At 43.3% G+C, this 16,879-nt stretch overlaps 1 protein-coding gene across 4 annotated transcripts in view; it reads right to left on the bottom strand.

The window, feature by feature from the left end:
* Positions 1 to 15,394, bottom strand: part of GLRB (glycine receptor beta) — a 28,570-nt gene extending 13,176 nt beyond the window's left edge. For all 4 annotated transcript variants that reach the window (XR_014529913.1, XR_014529914.1, XR_014529915.1 and 1 more), the window contains exons 1-5: positions 15,045 to 15,394; positions 12,122 to 12,277; positions 2,437 to 2,543; positions 1,018 to 1,085; positions 622 to 851 (exon numbers count right to left, since the gene is read on the bottom strand). Coding sequence is in view for 1 of the 4 variants with exons in the window: in XM_083520065.1 (XP_083376191.1) it covers positions 622 to 851; positions 1,018 to 1,085; positions 2,437 to 2,543; positions 12,122 to 12,243 (527 nt within the window). In the remaining 3 variants the exon portion in view is untranslated. The remainder of the gene's footprint in view (positions 1 to 621; positions 852 to 1,017; positions 1,086 to 2,436; positions 2,544 to 12,121; positions 12,278 to 15,044) is intronic.
* Between the last annotated feature and the right edge of the window lie 1,485 nt (positions 15,395 to 16,879).

Genomic DNA, 16,879 nt, shown 5'->3' with positions numbered 1-16,879 from the left:
GCACGTAGAAAACACATGCTTCATTACAGCATACAGCACAGAGACATGATCAGGCTCTCGTGGATTTATCTGTATAGTGTCCATGTGGAGTTGTGAATGTGAGAAATTGTCAGTGGAAGAGAATGATCCCTGTGCTTGTCTTATTCTTATGTTACACTGAATACAGGTATAAGCTGTCTCTACATTGTATGAAGGATTTGATGTTTTCTACAGTTCAGCTATTGTGTATGCAAGTATACAGACTACACTCATTCAACGTTATAAAACTGCATGAATGCATAGCTCAATTATTTGCACACACAGGTACTCATTGTACACTTGTTGAATGTAACATGTGAACACCCTTCTAACTTCCAAAATCCAGTGGTTTATGTCCCCAGAAAGATTGCAGATAGCCATACCATTTAAGATCAACAGCCATTCTAACTCACAATTTTCAAGCAAGCATTCAGGCTCACTGACCATATAGTAGCTCCACTTTATTTCTCAAAAGTATCGTGTACTTCTTAATTTTATTTATTTATTTTTTAAAATCCCAAATCTGTGCATCAGTTAATCAAGCAGTGACTTTCATTTGCTCAAAGTCTATAATAAAACTTTGCAGTTGAAAAGAAAAAGTACCTCATGCTGACCAGTACGTCTCCATTACGGAATATAAAGAGAAGAATGTTTTCTTGTGTGACGTCATGGAAGTTGGCATTTTTTTCATTTGCAAAGAACAGATCTGGCTTCCACAGACATTTAAACATGGTGGGATCTACAGTTAAAGAGTCAGACCCCTTCCAGTCAGTGGGCAGTTTAAGTCGAGGGTCATTCCATTTTTGTCTTAGGAAGATATTCACTCTGTAGTCCTATTGGAAATGTATTATAGAATGCATCAGACAGGCAAGAAAATGGCAACATACGAAGCCTAAATCTAGAATCATGTCTACACACTCTATTTTGGTTTCATGGAAAGTAGACTATAAATTATGTTAATAAACCCACAAGCAGATATCCAAGAAACAGCAGCCTTACCATAGTTGTCTCTTGTATTGATCCAAAACTGTTAATGAAAATGTTGACTGCTACATCAACTGGAATTCCTAAAAGAGAGAGAGAGAGAGAGAATAAGTCTCATAGTTTTCAAAAATAAAAATAAAAATAAACACTCTCTTCCCCACATTTAAAAAACCTTTATAACAAAAAGAATTGGGATAGTTCTGTTTCAAGACTCATGCAGTGGGTAGGGAGGCTGAGGAACTGGGAGAGAAAAAAAGATAGAGATATATTAATAGGGCTGCCAAAGTTGTTGAGCAATGTAGTGCTACTCAGAACAGAACCACTGAAATTAATGGACATCACTCACTTAGGCCTATAAATTTGAATTGGCCAACTTGAAATATAACTTAGTTGGATACAACCCCAGATGTACATGTAACAGCAAGGCAATAATCCCAGGTAAAGTAGCACATTTCAAATTTCACAACAGCATTAGGGAAATAAAAAAAAAACATTTTTCAAATAGTGAAGCCAAAAAAAATGGGTCACTTGATGTCACTGTGACATCATGTGATTGACAGGTGGGTATCACCACCCCCATGTCACAATCTGGCTCGGTAAGAGGAGAAATAAGGATCTGGTTCACTGCATCTACTTAACCACCTCTGCTCTACAATCCCCCTGATGCAGATGGGCAGAAATGAACCACCTTCCAAGGAGAAGGTTGCCTGTTGCCTCTCTGCCTGAGTCACGCATCTGGGCCTGGCCTCCTTCCAAACCAAGGACACAAGGGCAGCCTTCGGAGGCAGGTGAGATGAATAAGGCACAACCCCCCACAGGAGTTTTTAATAATGGAATTAATTTGGTTTTGAGTCTCTATTCTGGTTCCATTTTGCCCATCACTTTACCTGATACTTACTAGCCATTGCCCCGAGTTCTACTCAGGAGTATTCTCAGTAAGCATGCACAGGATTGTAGCCTAAGTGATTACCGTATTTTTTGCTCTATAAGACTCACTTTTTCCCTCCTAAAAAGTAAGGGGAAATGTGTGTGCGTCTCATGGAGCGAATGCAGGCTGCACAGCTGTCACAGAAGCCAGAACAGCAAGAGGGATTGCTGCTTTCGCTGCGCAGCGATCCCTCTTGCTGTTCTGGCTTCTGAGATTCAGAATATTATTTTTTCTTGTTTTCCTCCTCCAAAACCTAGGTGCGTCTTGTGGTCTGGTGCGTCTTATAGAGCAAAAAATACGGTAATTGATTTTCTCTTTTAACTTCACAAGCCAGGCTAAGATTAAAGGGCTCAGTTACCTCTCTGTTTACTGTGGACTGGAATCTCATCAGTCCGTTCCATAGGATTAAGGGAATAAAATGTAATTGGTTGTTGGTACACACACACACACACACAATTTTTAAGTAGCTTCAACAGCTAAACTGAGGTTATTGTACATTAACCAACCTTTGAAATTTGGTCTTATCCTGGGATCGTAAGTAACCAGAAGTCTATTTAAGATGTTGCTGGTAGAATTTGCAGGCACCCTTGCAAGATCTTCAGCTGACTGCTGTCTGTTAAAAATAATGTACACTGTTTATTTGTGTTAGAATTAGACAGTTGATCTTAGTATATTTGATTCAAGCTCCAAAAATTAAACAAAAACAGTGCAGAAGATAAACTTGTAATGTATTTGAACGAAAGAGCCACACTTTTTCTGAAAAACCTGGATCTATTTTTTGTTTATTTTTTGTTTTGGACCCCTGGACAGTTAAGTCCAGTCAAAGGTGACTATGGGGTTGCAGCGCTCATCTCGCTTTCAGGCCGAGGGAGACGGTGTTTGTCTAATACAGTGGTACCCCGGGTTAAGAACTTGATTCGTTCTGCAGGTCTGTTCTTAACCTGAAACTGTTCTTAACCTGAAGCCCCACATTAGCTAATGGGGCCTCCTGCTGCCGCCGCCGCACGATTTCTGTTCTCATCCTGAAGCAAAGTTCTTAACCTGAGGTACTATTTCTGGGTTAGCGGAGTCTGTAACCTGAAGTGTCTGTAAGCTGAAGCATCCATAACCCGAGGTACCACTGTATGCACATTGAAAGCTAAAAATGTAAAAATAAATAAATAATAAAATCCACCCCCCACCCCCCATTAACAGAAAAGCAGATGTGCCGATACAAAGTTCACACAAACCAGTCTTCCTTTCCTTTGATTTTGAATCAGGCTCAGCCAGACTATACAGAGTTGCCGTGATTCTCTGCATTCATAACAGGCGTTTTAAAATGGTATCTGTCTTCTTCCATTTCTGTCTTCAAAATCAAAGTGATTAGAAACAAAAGTAGATGTAAATGTCTCTGTGAATGTCAAGTGCGTATGTCACTGTGAGCAAAATGTCATCTGTCTTCATTATCCAGCAAAAGTTGGCAACCCCCTGGAAAAGCTGTAACAGCATGGTGCATGATCTCGCCCTGGGGTCCCCAATGTGGCACTCATGGTGTCCCTGGCATTCTCAGATATCCCTTTGGTGTCCGCCAAAGGTCTCTGCCCCTCCTTGTTTTTTATTTTTTAAAAGCAAACAAACTCAGCTGTTAGGGGGAGGGCTGTTGGGTTAGGGGGGACATTCTGAACATTGCCATTTTTTGAGGTTTTTCAAATGAGCCCCATGACCCCAAATTATTGGGAGGGCTCTTACTTATCCATTATGCATATTGGTCAGGACATGCCCTATGAGATAAGGAGCATAGCCATGATGAGCGCAGGGCATCACATAGTGTGTGGTTGAGATGTAAGGAGTTGCACATACAACTGGAGGTGGTAGGTCTCCAAACCATATTGTGGTGGCTTTGGGTAACTCTGGGAATGGGGTTGGGTTCATCAACATACACTGGCCCTCTGAACAATGTATACCTGCTTGACCCATTTATGGAAGTGCATTGAATGCAGGGTCTGAGTGTCTGGAGAGCTCTTGCTATTAATATGTTGGCATTGCTGTTTTCTGAAAACCTAGTTACAATTCCTAAGCTGTCCTTAGGTCATGGTGATCTTAAGATTTCATCCTTTCACAATGGCAAAGTGCAGCAAAAACTCCAATATGAAATGCACGCTTAAATAACATGCCTCAGTAAACTGAGTCATGTTTTGTGCTCATAATCAGTTAAAGAGTTCGTTCATAAAATGCCAGGAAGTCAGGCATCGGAGGATGCTGGTGATGAAAAGGGTACTCAGCCAACCAGCAAGCTAGCACCCGTGCAACCATTGTTGAAGCAGCAGCACGAGCACTTTGAAGGCACCCCAAATGCCAGTCAAATGCCCTCAAATGAAAATGACAGGCATTCCCAATATTGTGAAGAAGCCTTAAGTTCAATACATACTGATGGGATATGTTGGGTTCAGTCAGTAGCAAAAAAAGGGGGGGGGCTTTAGCTTGGAGATCTTTTATAAGTTGACCAAATTATAACTGAAATGGCATACAGTAGATGTTCTAATAGGGGTTTTATGGCAAGGCTTAAATAACCATAACCTTCTACATAATAGTAAACTGTGAGGTTGGAATGCTGCCATGTGGCCAGAAGGCCTTAACACTGCAGCTCTGGAGTGGAAGCTTTCTCTGCTTGGGCCTCTCTGCTTATGCCAGGCTTACTCAACTAATGCCATGATGAAGCATCTGCTGTCAGCTCAGATGGCAATAAGAAAAAGCTAAGAAAACCAGAAGTGGCAGGAACAGCTATCAGTGTGGCTGAGCCCACAGAGAAAGCTGATGCCCACAATTAGAGCCTCCTACGCATAAACAATACTGTATTGGAAACTCCTAGCCTGCCTCGTGAGAACCAAAAACGTTACAGATATATCAACAGAGCATCTCTAACCTTAGTGCATCTCATAAAATGACATATGCCACCTTTAGGCATTAAACATGTGAAGGAGAGCTGTGGGAATGAATGCACTACCTTTTCTCCATTCCACATCACTGTTCCAGTTTCCCTCCAACTTGCAAATGGCACCTGTTTGCAATGGGGAACCTTCTGTATTTGTGCTGGGTTCCCAACACATTTTGGAACCCTGGAAAAATCAGGGTTCTAGAAGCCCTAGAAAATTAGGGTTCCAAAAACTGTAGAGAGCCTCCATGAGTACAGGAGGGCCACTTCTTTTCACATCTGCCGTCCAACTGCCATCCCAAGTCTGGGAAATAGTGAGAAATGTAATGGAAAGGAGGGGACATGAGCTAGTGCACTTGCGTCATGGACTGGTTGGACAAAGAGGAATGGTGGGAGGAACCGGCTGGGGAACCACCAGGGGCTCAGAGCCTGAGGAGTGGTGGGACAACAGTGAGTGGTCTGAAGGACAACAAGTATAAGTCTGGGAAGAGGCGGTGTTGGAAGCTGAAGAGGTCACAGGGCCTAGTGAACTGGGAGAGTGTGGGGCAGAGAGAAGTCCACAATCAGATGCAGAAGTTGAAGCAGGAGAGTGGGAAGAGGGAGGCCAAAAGGTAGAGATGAGTCAGGCTAGTGAAGAGTCACGAGTCTCCCCCCCCCTCCTGCTGCAAAAAGCTCCCCTTCCCCCATTCTCCCAGAACCAGAAGAGGCATGAAAAGAGCAGAGATGCTGGCTGCACAAAGCCACAGTCTCTGATTGCTTAGAGAAAGCCTGGAAAGAAGGAGATGGGGAATTTCTGTCTTGACAACGGATTTTTATGGAGTAAGACCACTGGGAATGAGCTACTCTGATCATTAGGCCAGGAACTCAACCAAATCTGTAAAGATTGTAGTTTTGCTAATAAAGAGTTACCTCCTACTTTGAACTATGTGATTACTGACTGGCATGTTCCTGTGACAACTTGTCTCTTTAGGACACTTCTCACACATTCACTTAAAAACTAACCTGAATGCCTCATAAGGGCTGCAGGTATGATCATAAAGTCTGAAGACACAAGGCCATTAGAAAATAGAGGTGGGTAAGCTTGCTCCCCCTTTGCTACGATTAATGATTTCCCCCAGAATGGTTCATTTTCTCACCTAATCCAAGGTTTATAAGTTACTCATCCACTCACCCAACTCCCCTAGATGCCACCCATTCACCCTGACCCCTACAATCCTCTTCCTTCTCTTCCAGCACAAATTACCTATTGGAGGCAATGGCATTTCACAAATGGTATAAGAATAACAAAGGCTGCCCTGGATAACTAAGTTGTGCTGAAAGAGAATAGGGAGGGGGCTGTGGGAATGGGGACAGGTAGGAGTGGGTGGTTATGGGGTGGGAGTGGTCTTCTCTCCCTTGAATTTTAATCTTGTATGGCCTCCAGCAAAACACCTTTTCCTGCTTCCTGGTAGTTCAGTTTGGAGTACATTGTTTTAAAACCAGTACAAAGTGAAACTTTGCATAGCTATTTGAAAAATGCATTACACATAGTAGCCATCCATGTAGAGGTTGTAGTTCCCATAAGGTCCAAAGCCCTGACTGACAGAGAAGGTGCTTGTCCATCACCAGCAAAAGAATTGCTATGGATTGCCTGTGGCAGTGACTCTGTCCCCTCCGCTCATTCAGGCAGATTCAAGCAAGAAGCTAGCGATGACACAAGGCTAGCAGATAGGAAATCACATGGTAGCGAACATATTCACAGAACAGGATAATGTATGGCAGTGATTAGGCAGCAAGTCATTGCTGGATACAGGCAAACAAAGCAACAAATATCTTCTCTGCCTTTCACTTTTCTCCTGAGAAGCAGGATCACAGCACTCCTTGATGCAGTGCTGCCTAATAGCAGCCACATGAATTCAAACAAATACTGTCATGGTAGATTGGATTCTTGTAGAAAAGCCTGCTCCAGCAGAGCCAATCTATGAATTCTATAGCTTGCTAGTTTTGCAAGCTAGACATGAGCAACAACAATTCAGAGCTCTAAGCACTACAAATCCCATGCTGCTATGTAACACTGATGAAACACACCTGTGTGATCATAAATCTATTTAATTATATAATATATATATATATATAAATGCCAGGAGAAATCTGTTCCCTTGTTTGTGAGCTGTAGAATTACCCCTGTGGTACTTTCTATGGCTTATGCTACCATGGGGATCTTTCCCCCCTATGCTTCTCCAGTGCAGAAAACTCCTCAAACCCTTAGGCAAGCTGCTACTGCAGATTAAGGGCCCTTACTCCCAGTGTTAGCATGTCCCTGCCTACATCCAATGGAATCACTTGTTTCTGTTCAAAAAGTGAAATTTTATTAGGGTAGGCTAAGCTCCGCTTCCCTCCAGCCCACATGCACAAAGACCAGGTACAAAGGAAGATTAAGTTGACACTAGGATAACACATTTTGCCCTACTTCAATTCAAATTCCACTGATAGCCAGAGACACAGCACAGGACAACACCTGCAGGAAGGGAGGGAAATCATTCTCCCCATCTTTCTCGTTCTTCTCCTGGCCTATCTATCTGTTCTGTTTAGTGCTAACCCAGCTGGGCTATACGTCCAGATTCTAACAGGAGGCATGAAAGGGCCTACAAGTAGCAGACAGCAGAAATTTGTGTTCCAGTCACTGTAGTGAAAGACGCTGGATCAGCATTTCTGATTAATGAGCTCATGCTTTTAATCTGTTACCAAACCATTAATCGACTAAACATCCTGATTAATTCAGTAATGCCTTCAGGTTCAGTAAAGAGGATTTTGTCTTTGGCTACATAGCCTGGAATTTAAAATAAAATGACTCTCTAATATTTACATTTTTTTTTTAATCTCCTATAGATTATTAAAATGACTACTACTGCCTTTGCAATGCATACAGGCTTCCCCTTCTCCCCTCTCAGTCTAGATTTGAATGCATGAGGCCATGAGCCCAAATTGCTGTTCTGCAGACAGTAAGTCAAGTGTGTACAGAGGTATTTTGCTGTAGTGGTTAACATGTTGGACTATGACAGCAAAAATCAGTTACAAACTGGGATCTTACTTTTATGGACTGTTGTATATTATATGGTAATGCACATATTTCTGGTTTGTTCATCCCACAACAAAAAGACAAACATCTCTCCATACTATAGAACAGATACACCAGCCTCTTTTTCCAAATGTATCAGAAGAAACATGGAAACAGGAAATGTGGTCCATTCATGTTTCCCGTTTCTGTGGTTGTTAGGAACATACAGAAGCTCTCTTGCCAAGCTACCCTGTTTCACAGGGTTGAAAGTTAAACTACAGTCAAGGAAAATCACAAAAGAGAATGCTTGCATCCATTACTGAAACACTGCAGCCTTTCACACTTCCTATTCTGGACAACACATTGAGTCTTAAGGCACTGAATCTTAACCCATCAGTGGGTACAGGGCAAGGCCAGACAGCAAAGTGGGTGGGAGCAAATCAATACATACAAACACTCACCTTAACACATTTGCACAGATGCACACAGTTGCAGGCACAAACACAAAGCTATTTCCCATGGAAGCAGAGTCATAGTTATTCTTAGTAACTCCAGTCGAGTGTCACCTTCCATTTTCCCAACACCCTTTATCTGTCCTGAATGTTCAAAAGGCAAACTCAGAACTTCCAGCATAAGAATGGAAATAATATCAATTCACAATGCAATATCTGCCTTACAGCTATTCAAGTCCACAAACTTCAAAACAGCATCCTGAAGATTGCAGGGATGCTCTGCATGATTGCAAGGAATAGGAATCATAGAATTGTAGAGTTGGAAGGGACCATGAGACTCATCTAGTCCAACCTCATCAATGCAGGAATCTTTTGCTCGACATGGGGCTCAAACCTATGACCCTGAGATTAAGAGCCTCAAGCTCTACCAACTGAGCTATCCCAGCACTACAAAGAGCCTACCTATTTGCTAGGATACTTTCTCCTCTGCTTTGATCTTCTTGCAAAAGATATTCCTTGTAGAAGTAGCTGCACTTGCATCATCAACATGAAAGTCCTTTTCAGTCTTAGCCCCTAGCCACAGGAACAGCTGATATGTGAGGTGGGGCATGAAAGGGCTAGAATGCAAAACAGTTCTGGGGTGAATCTGCTTCATGGGCAGGAGGTTGCCCATCCCTGTCTTACATTATCAGACACTGGGCCTAACCTGAAGCATGGCATACCAGATTTCACCCAAAACTTGTATTAACTGCATATATCAGAAATATACACCCACTTTCTTGTAATAAGCAACAGGAACCATGGTACTCACTTAAGTCCTTGTGTAAACAGTATCCTAAGAGTTGTGGTGCTGGCAAATTAATACTTACAATGGGATTCCCCAATTACTGAACCAACACTATGTTATAATTTATGCTGTCTTCCAGCAGTGTACATAGAAATAATGGCAGGCACAGAGCACTGATAAAAGTTTTGCATCCATTGTGGTTCAACCTAAGTCAATGGGACCCACTCTAATCTTTCTATTAAACAAAAGCAACATATACCAAAAGTGAATTTTGCATCAACCTATCTTACACAAGGAGTGGTTAAGCAAGCTTATACTTAAGCAGATAATACATGAAAGACATTCCTTAAAAGGCAGAACCCCACAAAAAGATGAACTATACAATATCAATTTGATGACTCCTTTATGGTTATGCTATATAAAGTGCAACTGTTGAAACAAGCTGGCTGAGATCTAAACAGAGAGAAGAAAAGCCTCTCAAACCAGTCAATAATTACATAACTAGAGCTAAACAGAAGCATGAGTAATCATGGCAAGAATTCTCCTATTTGGAAAATGGAAGAGCATTTCTAGTAAATATTTGCCTGCAATATAATAATTAACTTCTTTTCCCATGCAGATTCTCATCCCTGCAGTCCCATCTGTTGACTTCATATTGCTACTAGCCAACTTAACACTAGAATATGGCACCTGGCTAACAGCCTGCCCTGGGGGAACAACACTGATACATTTTGTAAAATACTGAATTTTACCTACACAGCACCCAGAACCCTACCAGCCCAAGAACACTTAATTATAAGCACTTGCCCAGAGATGTATTGCATTGCCAAATTGCCCACTGTAACACTCTGTCCTTAAGCAGACACATTATAAACCTGGACTGTACATAAATCTCTTGCAGTACACTAGCTAAATTATTGTAGCTACCTATAAAGTGTTTGTGTCATGAAAATGTTCTCTGCACAGTACTTTCCAGAAATAGAAAACACCAACATCCTCCTTATAATTCATCTTCAGATCACTGAGCAATTGAGTGTTGTTTTATTTTTATTAGACAAGCTACTATTTTAAGTGTGGGGAAAACTTTCAAGCTACTTGAAAGAAAGGTGGAACATAAACATAACATTAAAAAAAATAAGTTATGCAGAATGTTTCTTCAAGCCTATGTATTCATGACAAAATATAGGCAAAGATAGAGGTGGTTAATACTTAGTGTACTTTCTATTAAGCCGTGGTTGGTAGAGAGAAGCACTTACCAAGTGATAATTTACCAAAGTGTGCATTTCTTAAGCAAGTTGTCTATATTCAAGTAGTGAGGAGAATCTTATTGCTGTCCGGCTGCCTCACATTTTGATTACTTCTCACTTCTTGGTTAGACCATGTAGAATCTGCATTGTAGTTCAGGGGTTAGAAAATGGCAGGCTGTGGACCAGGTCATCCTATTGGATCCAGGAGGTCATTTTGGGCAAGCCATACCCATCTGCCCAGGTAAGGGTGCGGTCAATAATGGGTTTTGTGGGCTAAGTACTTTGAACAACACTTCCCAAAAGCCTGATAATCAGTTGGTTGTCAGGCATCTGGGAAGCACACAGGGCTAACAAGCTCTTTGAACTATGGGGCAGATCAAGTTCTGGCTCACTTCCCCATCTCTGTTGCATACCAATGGCTTACCAAGTTATTATATAGACTCAATAGTAGACAGCCACTTAATAAACAGTTGCCTCCTCCCTTCATGCTAACAACCGAACAAGCCAAGATTCAGGACCTAACCATTGTTTCCTGTTACGTATGAACCCAGAAGCAATAGTTAAATAGCTTCAAAACTACCCAGGATACTGAGCCATATATTGTCTTGCTTTGAAGTCACTAACCATAGTTTTGAGGTTTTGGGACAAGCTTGTTCAACTGCTCACACAATGGGCAGAGGAAAGCATCTGAAAAGGAGGTCTGGGAATATCATGGGTTTTTGGTTTAGAATTGCCTGTGAAAATATTCAGCATGTAAATTAACTGGAAACCAGGCACTCATTATCAAAGCTTTAATTGATCAATTCAAATCAACAAGGGCGTTGCTGATGTTCCACCCCCTCTTTGGATCTCACATCATCCTTGGTCTTTGGAGCACCTGTTTCCAAAAACCCATTTACCTATCCATGAGGTTTCCCCTGGTTCTGTTTACCCCTTTAACCTTCTTTTCCTCCACATTTTTCTATTTGTCCCATCTTCAAGCATTCAAATCCCAGCTTCTCAGCCCATTGCCTTCAGCAATCTTTCCTTTCGGCCACTAGCCCTGTAAACATCAGCTGTACTGATCCCCTTCCCCTTTCCCACTTTCCAAGCCCACATTTCCTTGTCACTCCTTCTTGCCAACTTTTTATGGCTTCTTTATCCACAGGTCATGTGCTGAAGTTTCTTCCACGCAACCTGACCCTTTGCTTCTCTCAAAAATGTTGAACCATCCATCAGTTTTCTATTACTGACATCCCCTTACATTGAGCACATAACATATCTATATACATACATGATTGATGGTTAAACCTTGTTGAGAAGCTGCTGGCAGTTTCAACTAACAAAACACCTGACTAGCTAATATTGGTCATGAATAAACATAGCTCCCACAATTCCAATAATCTGATAATAAATAAATAAAATGAATACATTATTGTGCATTATAGTGTGAGTGGGCATCCACTCAATGGGGCTTCTTCATCCTCTCCTCCGCCTGCAATCCCTTTCGACACACACTTCCGAAAGCTGCTATGGAGGATTAGGGGGTCACAGATTGTGGGGGTGCACAGGGAGATGGTCTGGGGGGAGGAGAAAAACTAGAGGTCCTGTGGCACAAGTGGATTTCCTTTGCACAAGTGGGTGGACATCACTGGATGTCACCCTTAGTGCATTAATATTGTTTATTTGAATGCTATCATTTCATAAGAAAACTATAAACGTGCACTTTATCACACTGTCATTATACACAATTAAAAATATATATGTAAGGGACATACGAAGGGCAGAGATACTGCTTCTTTTTCCCTTTTCCTTTCTTTGAAGATTTCTCTTTGGAGTAGACTTCTTCAATGCATAAGAAGAAGAAAACAAACCCAAGAATCGCCAGGGAAAACTTCATTGTGGGGACTTTTAAGTCCAGAACAAAAGTTGACCTGTGATAAACAAGAGGGAAAAAAGTCATATATTAATGAAGTTGAATGTGAAAAATAGGAAAAACTTCCTACCAAGGAAGTAAATCATTGTAAACACTAAATCATTCCAATGACAAGCTACTGGACAAAGGCTGCAACGGTATTACTGCTTACTTTGGAGTAAGTCCCATTGAACTCAGGGCTTTTATTTCCGAATACCTAAGTATAGGATTGCCCTGATGATTTATGTGGATTTCTCATTAATTAGAAATGCTTGTGTGAATAATTTATTGGCTACAATCTAGAATAGTGTTGGGCATGCTTAAACCCAGTAAACTCACTCTGTCTTGGATCATGACCTTTGTGTTCTAATAGAACATGCATTCATTATGAAAATTATTTGAGGGGGAAAGGCAAGTAAGAGTAGGGAGAAATGACAAAGCTATGCGAATTGTGCATAGTGTGGAGAAAATAGGTAGGGATATCTTTTTCTCCCTCTTGTATATTACTAGAACCAATGAAGCTGAATGTTGAAAGATCTAGGACAGACAAAAGGATGTACTTCTTCACAGCATGCCTATTTGAACTGTGGAATTTGTTGCCGTAACATGTAGTGATGACAGTCAACTTGGATTCAGACAAATTCATGGAGGATAAAGCTGTCAATGTCAATAAGGCTACTAATGATGGCTACTACCTCCAGCATCACAGGAAGTAGCTGGGGATCTTGATGGCCAGAGTGCTGTTTCACTCATGTCCTACTTCTGGGGGTCCATAGAGATATCATTGGCCTCTATGTGAACAAAATGCTGAACTAGATAGGCCTTTGGCCTGACTGAGCAGGATTATTCTTAGGTTCCTAAATGAGCAGCTGCCTAATAGTTGGTAATTTATACCTACAGACCTGGTGTTGATATGTTTGCAGAACAAACTTACATCTTCCAGAGGAAGCTACCTAAATGGAAATCCACCTAGATGAGCGTCCCAAGAACTAAAACTTACAATATGTATGTTGGCATACACATATTTATAACATTTCAACAAAAAAATACTTGCAATTATTGAGCAAATACAAGACATACAGATCCAGGCCTTGTCTATCCAACCCTTATTTTCACTACTAGTTCCATTAATATCAGTGGGAAGTTTTAGTAATGAGTGCTAATTAAGACATCCCACTGAATCATGTGTCTTTGCTAACAATGAATCACCTCTCTTATCATTAGTCTTGCATTTACTGCCCCATTCACAAAGTGAAGCAAATCGCATGTGTTGCTTGCATCACTGAGAACATTTACTATCACACTATATTTGCACAGCATCTTTCTTATTGAATATTTCTTATCGACATAAAGAATAACAAACACATTTCCAACAGGGCTAAGTGTTCATGTTCAGTACCAAATACTGCTTGCCTGCTCCTAGCTGCACTGACTGAAGGAGGGAAAAAAATCTCTGCATTTTATGATCTCCGCACTATATGGCGTGGGGGCGGGGGGGAGGGAATTGTCCAGGCTTCACTCTCTAGAGCAAGTGCCTGAATCTTATAACGGTGGCTGCATTTTTCTACATCTCCATTCATCTTTTTCTAGATGCAGCCACATTGTTCTCCCCCTTAAAAGCAGAAAGATATTTATATCCCTTCAGTCACAGCAACAGAAGACATTCTTGTCTTCCTTCCAAGAGCAACAGAAGAAGCATCTCCTTATGCCCAGAGCAACAGCAGCCGGGGCTCCCAGCCAAATTGCAAGACATGGGACTTTCCATTCCCACAGCCAAGGTATGATCACAATGGCGGTTCTTCCCTGCCGCAGCACTGGGGGAAGTGGTGGTGGTGGTGGTGCTTCCCCTGTCCCTCCAGTACCACAGTACCAGGTCTCCCAGCAACCCTTCCCCACCCTCCCTACCAGGGGACTTTTGTGACCTCTTCCCCCACTGTATTCTAAAGGTCAGCAGAAAGCACTGGAGCACTAAGAATTGCAAGCGGCTAAAGTCCAACGAAGAGGGAAAAGGCACAAAGCACATTTTTCACCAGAAGATGAGTCTTGAAAGCCAATTTGAAACCAGTTGGTGTTTTTCTTTGTCGTCTTCTAACAGTTGCCTATGCAACCTTGGCAACAGGTGTTCACACAAACCTCCAGCCTTGCAGGACCTTGCTTGCCCTCCCCACTCCCACATTTGAGCGACAAGGCCTCTGTGCACCATGGATCTCTGGCCAAAGCCAAAGCTACTTTCTTGCCTGCTTCACACACAAATCAAGATAGCGGTGCCTGGAGCCCTCCCTAGATTTTACCCACTTCCATTGTCTCCAATTTCCAGGCAAAAGCAAAATATTCCCTCTTGGACCTACTGGAGTTTCCCGCCTCTACAGTCGAGAGCAGGCTCCCTGGCTGGCTCCTTCCTCAACCAGCACAGCGCCAAGGAGGCCCCCAGATACCTCCCCAACCTCGGGAAGGGCCGGCCATGCAGAATGAGCCACTAAGCGCAACAACAACACCCCGCCAGGAGCTGCAAAGGTGCTGGCCGAGGTACTGAAAGAAGGAAGCAAGGCAGGAGCTGCTGCAGAGGGAGAGGGCGGCTTGGAGATGGCCACCTCTGCAGGGGGACGCAGCCAGGCAGGGCTCGACGCGCAGGGAGCGCACAGAGCGCCCGTTGCCTTGGCACGGCCAATCGCCCGGCCTCTCCCCGCGGCCACCCGAAGCCTTGCCATTCCTCCAAGCGGGCGCGGATGGAGAATCCCCTCCGAAGCCCAGCGACGCGGCCCTTTCCGCCAACGTCCAGGACTTACCACAAGCCAGGGAAGAGAGAGAGAAAGAGAAAGAGAGAGAGACGGCCGGAATGCCACCGGCGCCCCGTCCACCCGCTGGATTACAGCCGGAGATGGCTGAGCAGCCTGCAGCGCGCCATCGCCCAGCCGAGGTCCTGCAGCCGGCTCGAGGGGGAAGCGATTGCTCGGCGGCCGCCTCGGCGCTACCAAAATGAACCCTGCATCAGAAAAGCGTCCATCTTGCTACTGAGCATGTGCACACTGCCCGAGGAGAGGCGGCCAAGGAGCATGTGCGGCCCCTTTGCACATGGGCAGTGGGGACGTGAAGCCTCGTAGAAGCTGCTGCCCTTGCTCGGCTCTGCCCTCACCCTCAGTCACCGCCTCGTTGGCTTGCAGTGCGCGGGAATGCGAGGGCTGTGGCAACGGGAAAGGGCTCTGCAAGCGCGCGTTCGCCCAGCCTTCTCGCCCCCTTTCTCCTGGAGCATCGGGGCTGCGGTGTAGGAATAATGGCAACAGAAGGGTTCTACAGGGAGAATTTAATCTCAATCTAATCGTAGTCATCTGGCGTTGGAACACAGGCACCCTTTGCTGACCTACACGATGGTGGCAGTCTGGCAGAGGGCATGTTCCAAAAGCAAACAGAGCCCGACCTGCCTGTCCCTTGGAATGGCGCTCTTCTTTTAATTGACAAGGCTGCTTTTTGTTTGTTTTTTACTGTAGCAACACGTGGGGACAAAATATGATCCTGCAGTATGGTGGCTTTCCCCCATCCAAACAAGCAATGCCAAGCCGGTAGCTTTACTGGTGTGCAGCAGAGGATTAAATAAAATGGCCATATGAACCTTCCCAACCCTATGATTCTGTGGGAAATCATAATAAAATGTTTCAGGACAGACTCAGCTTTCCAATGCAAGGAGAACTTGGGAAGAATGAACTGGATCTCACCACGCTTGCCAGTCAAGACTTTAAAAAATAAGAGCTAATGAACATGATATTTTAGGAGAGGTTCAAAATTAGAAAGAAATAACAAAATAGGATGAGTGATGCTGCTTCCAGATAACTTGTTTACTGAGGATTTGTTCTGATTTGTTTGTGATTTATTCGTGATTGGATGGCATTGGCTATTTATTGACTTTCTTTCAATGGCAACTAAGCCCAGGTAAGCACTGGAAATTCCTGGAAATTCTCATTGCTTAGAAAAGTGGAGTGATGGTAACAATATTCCCTAACTTTCCAGCTGGTGCAGTCAGCATTTGCTTTCAGGTTATTCTCTCATCCTGGGTTTTGTTGTATGGGTGTCAGCTTATTATTACTGGAAAGCAAATGATCCTCCTGAAAATCAGGTGTACATGGGGTCTCTTGCATTTTTGGCAAGGAGCTGTATCAGCGCTCCCCCCCCCCCAGGGGGGATCACTTTACTGCATGCTTTTGTGACATGGACAGGAAGTTTCTTCTGCATTTGATAATGCCGCAACATCTGCGTCATGTTGCCACACACATATACGTCATGCACTCCATAGTCTAATGGGTAATTTGTGCCCCTCACTAGGTCTGCATCCCCTGGCAGGAGTTGGTTTTGCCAGCCCCTAGGTAATCTCTGTACCCATGAGCCAAAGAAAAGTCATGACCGTCACCCAGAAGAAGGCATACACTGAATTCTTCCTTTGCATTTTTCCTTGGTATAAGAGCCCCTGCCCATAACACGAGCATGCAACTGAAGCTCCTCAGTTTCACATATTGGACTGAAATCTTTGGCTGCCAGCCTCTAGTATCATCAGGGATTACTAGTTGTTGGGGGTCATGACCACTAGGGTGCTATTGTGCCCATGTCCTCCTTGTGGGCTTCCCATGGACAT

Source organism: Podarcis liolepis (genome assembly GCF_965112155.1).
Source record: "Podarcis liolepis genome assembly, chromosome: 9".
Taxonomy (NCBI): Eukaryota; Metazoa; Chordata; class Lepidosauria; order Squamata; family Lacertidae; genus Podarcis; species Podarcis liolepis.
Note: the sequence above shows the minus strand (reverse complement) of the source record. Positions and strands in the feature narration are given on the sequence as shown.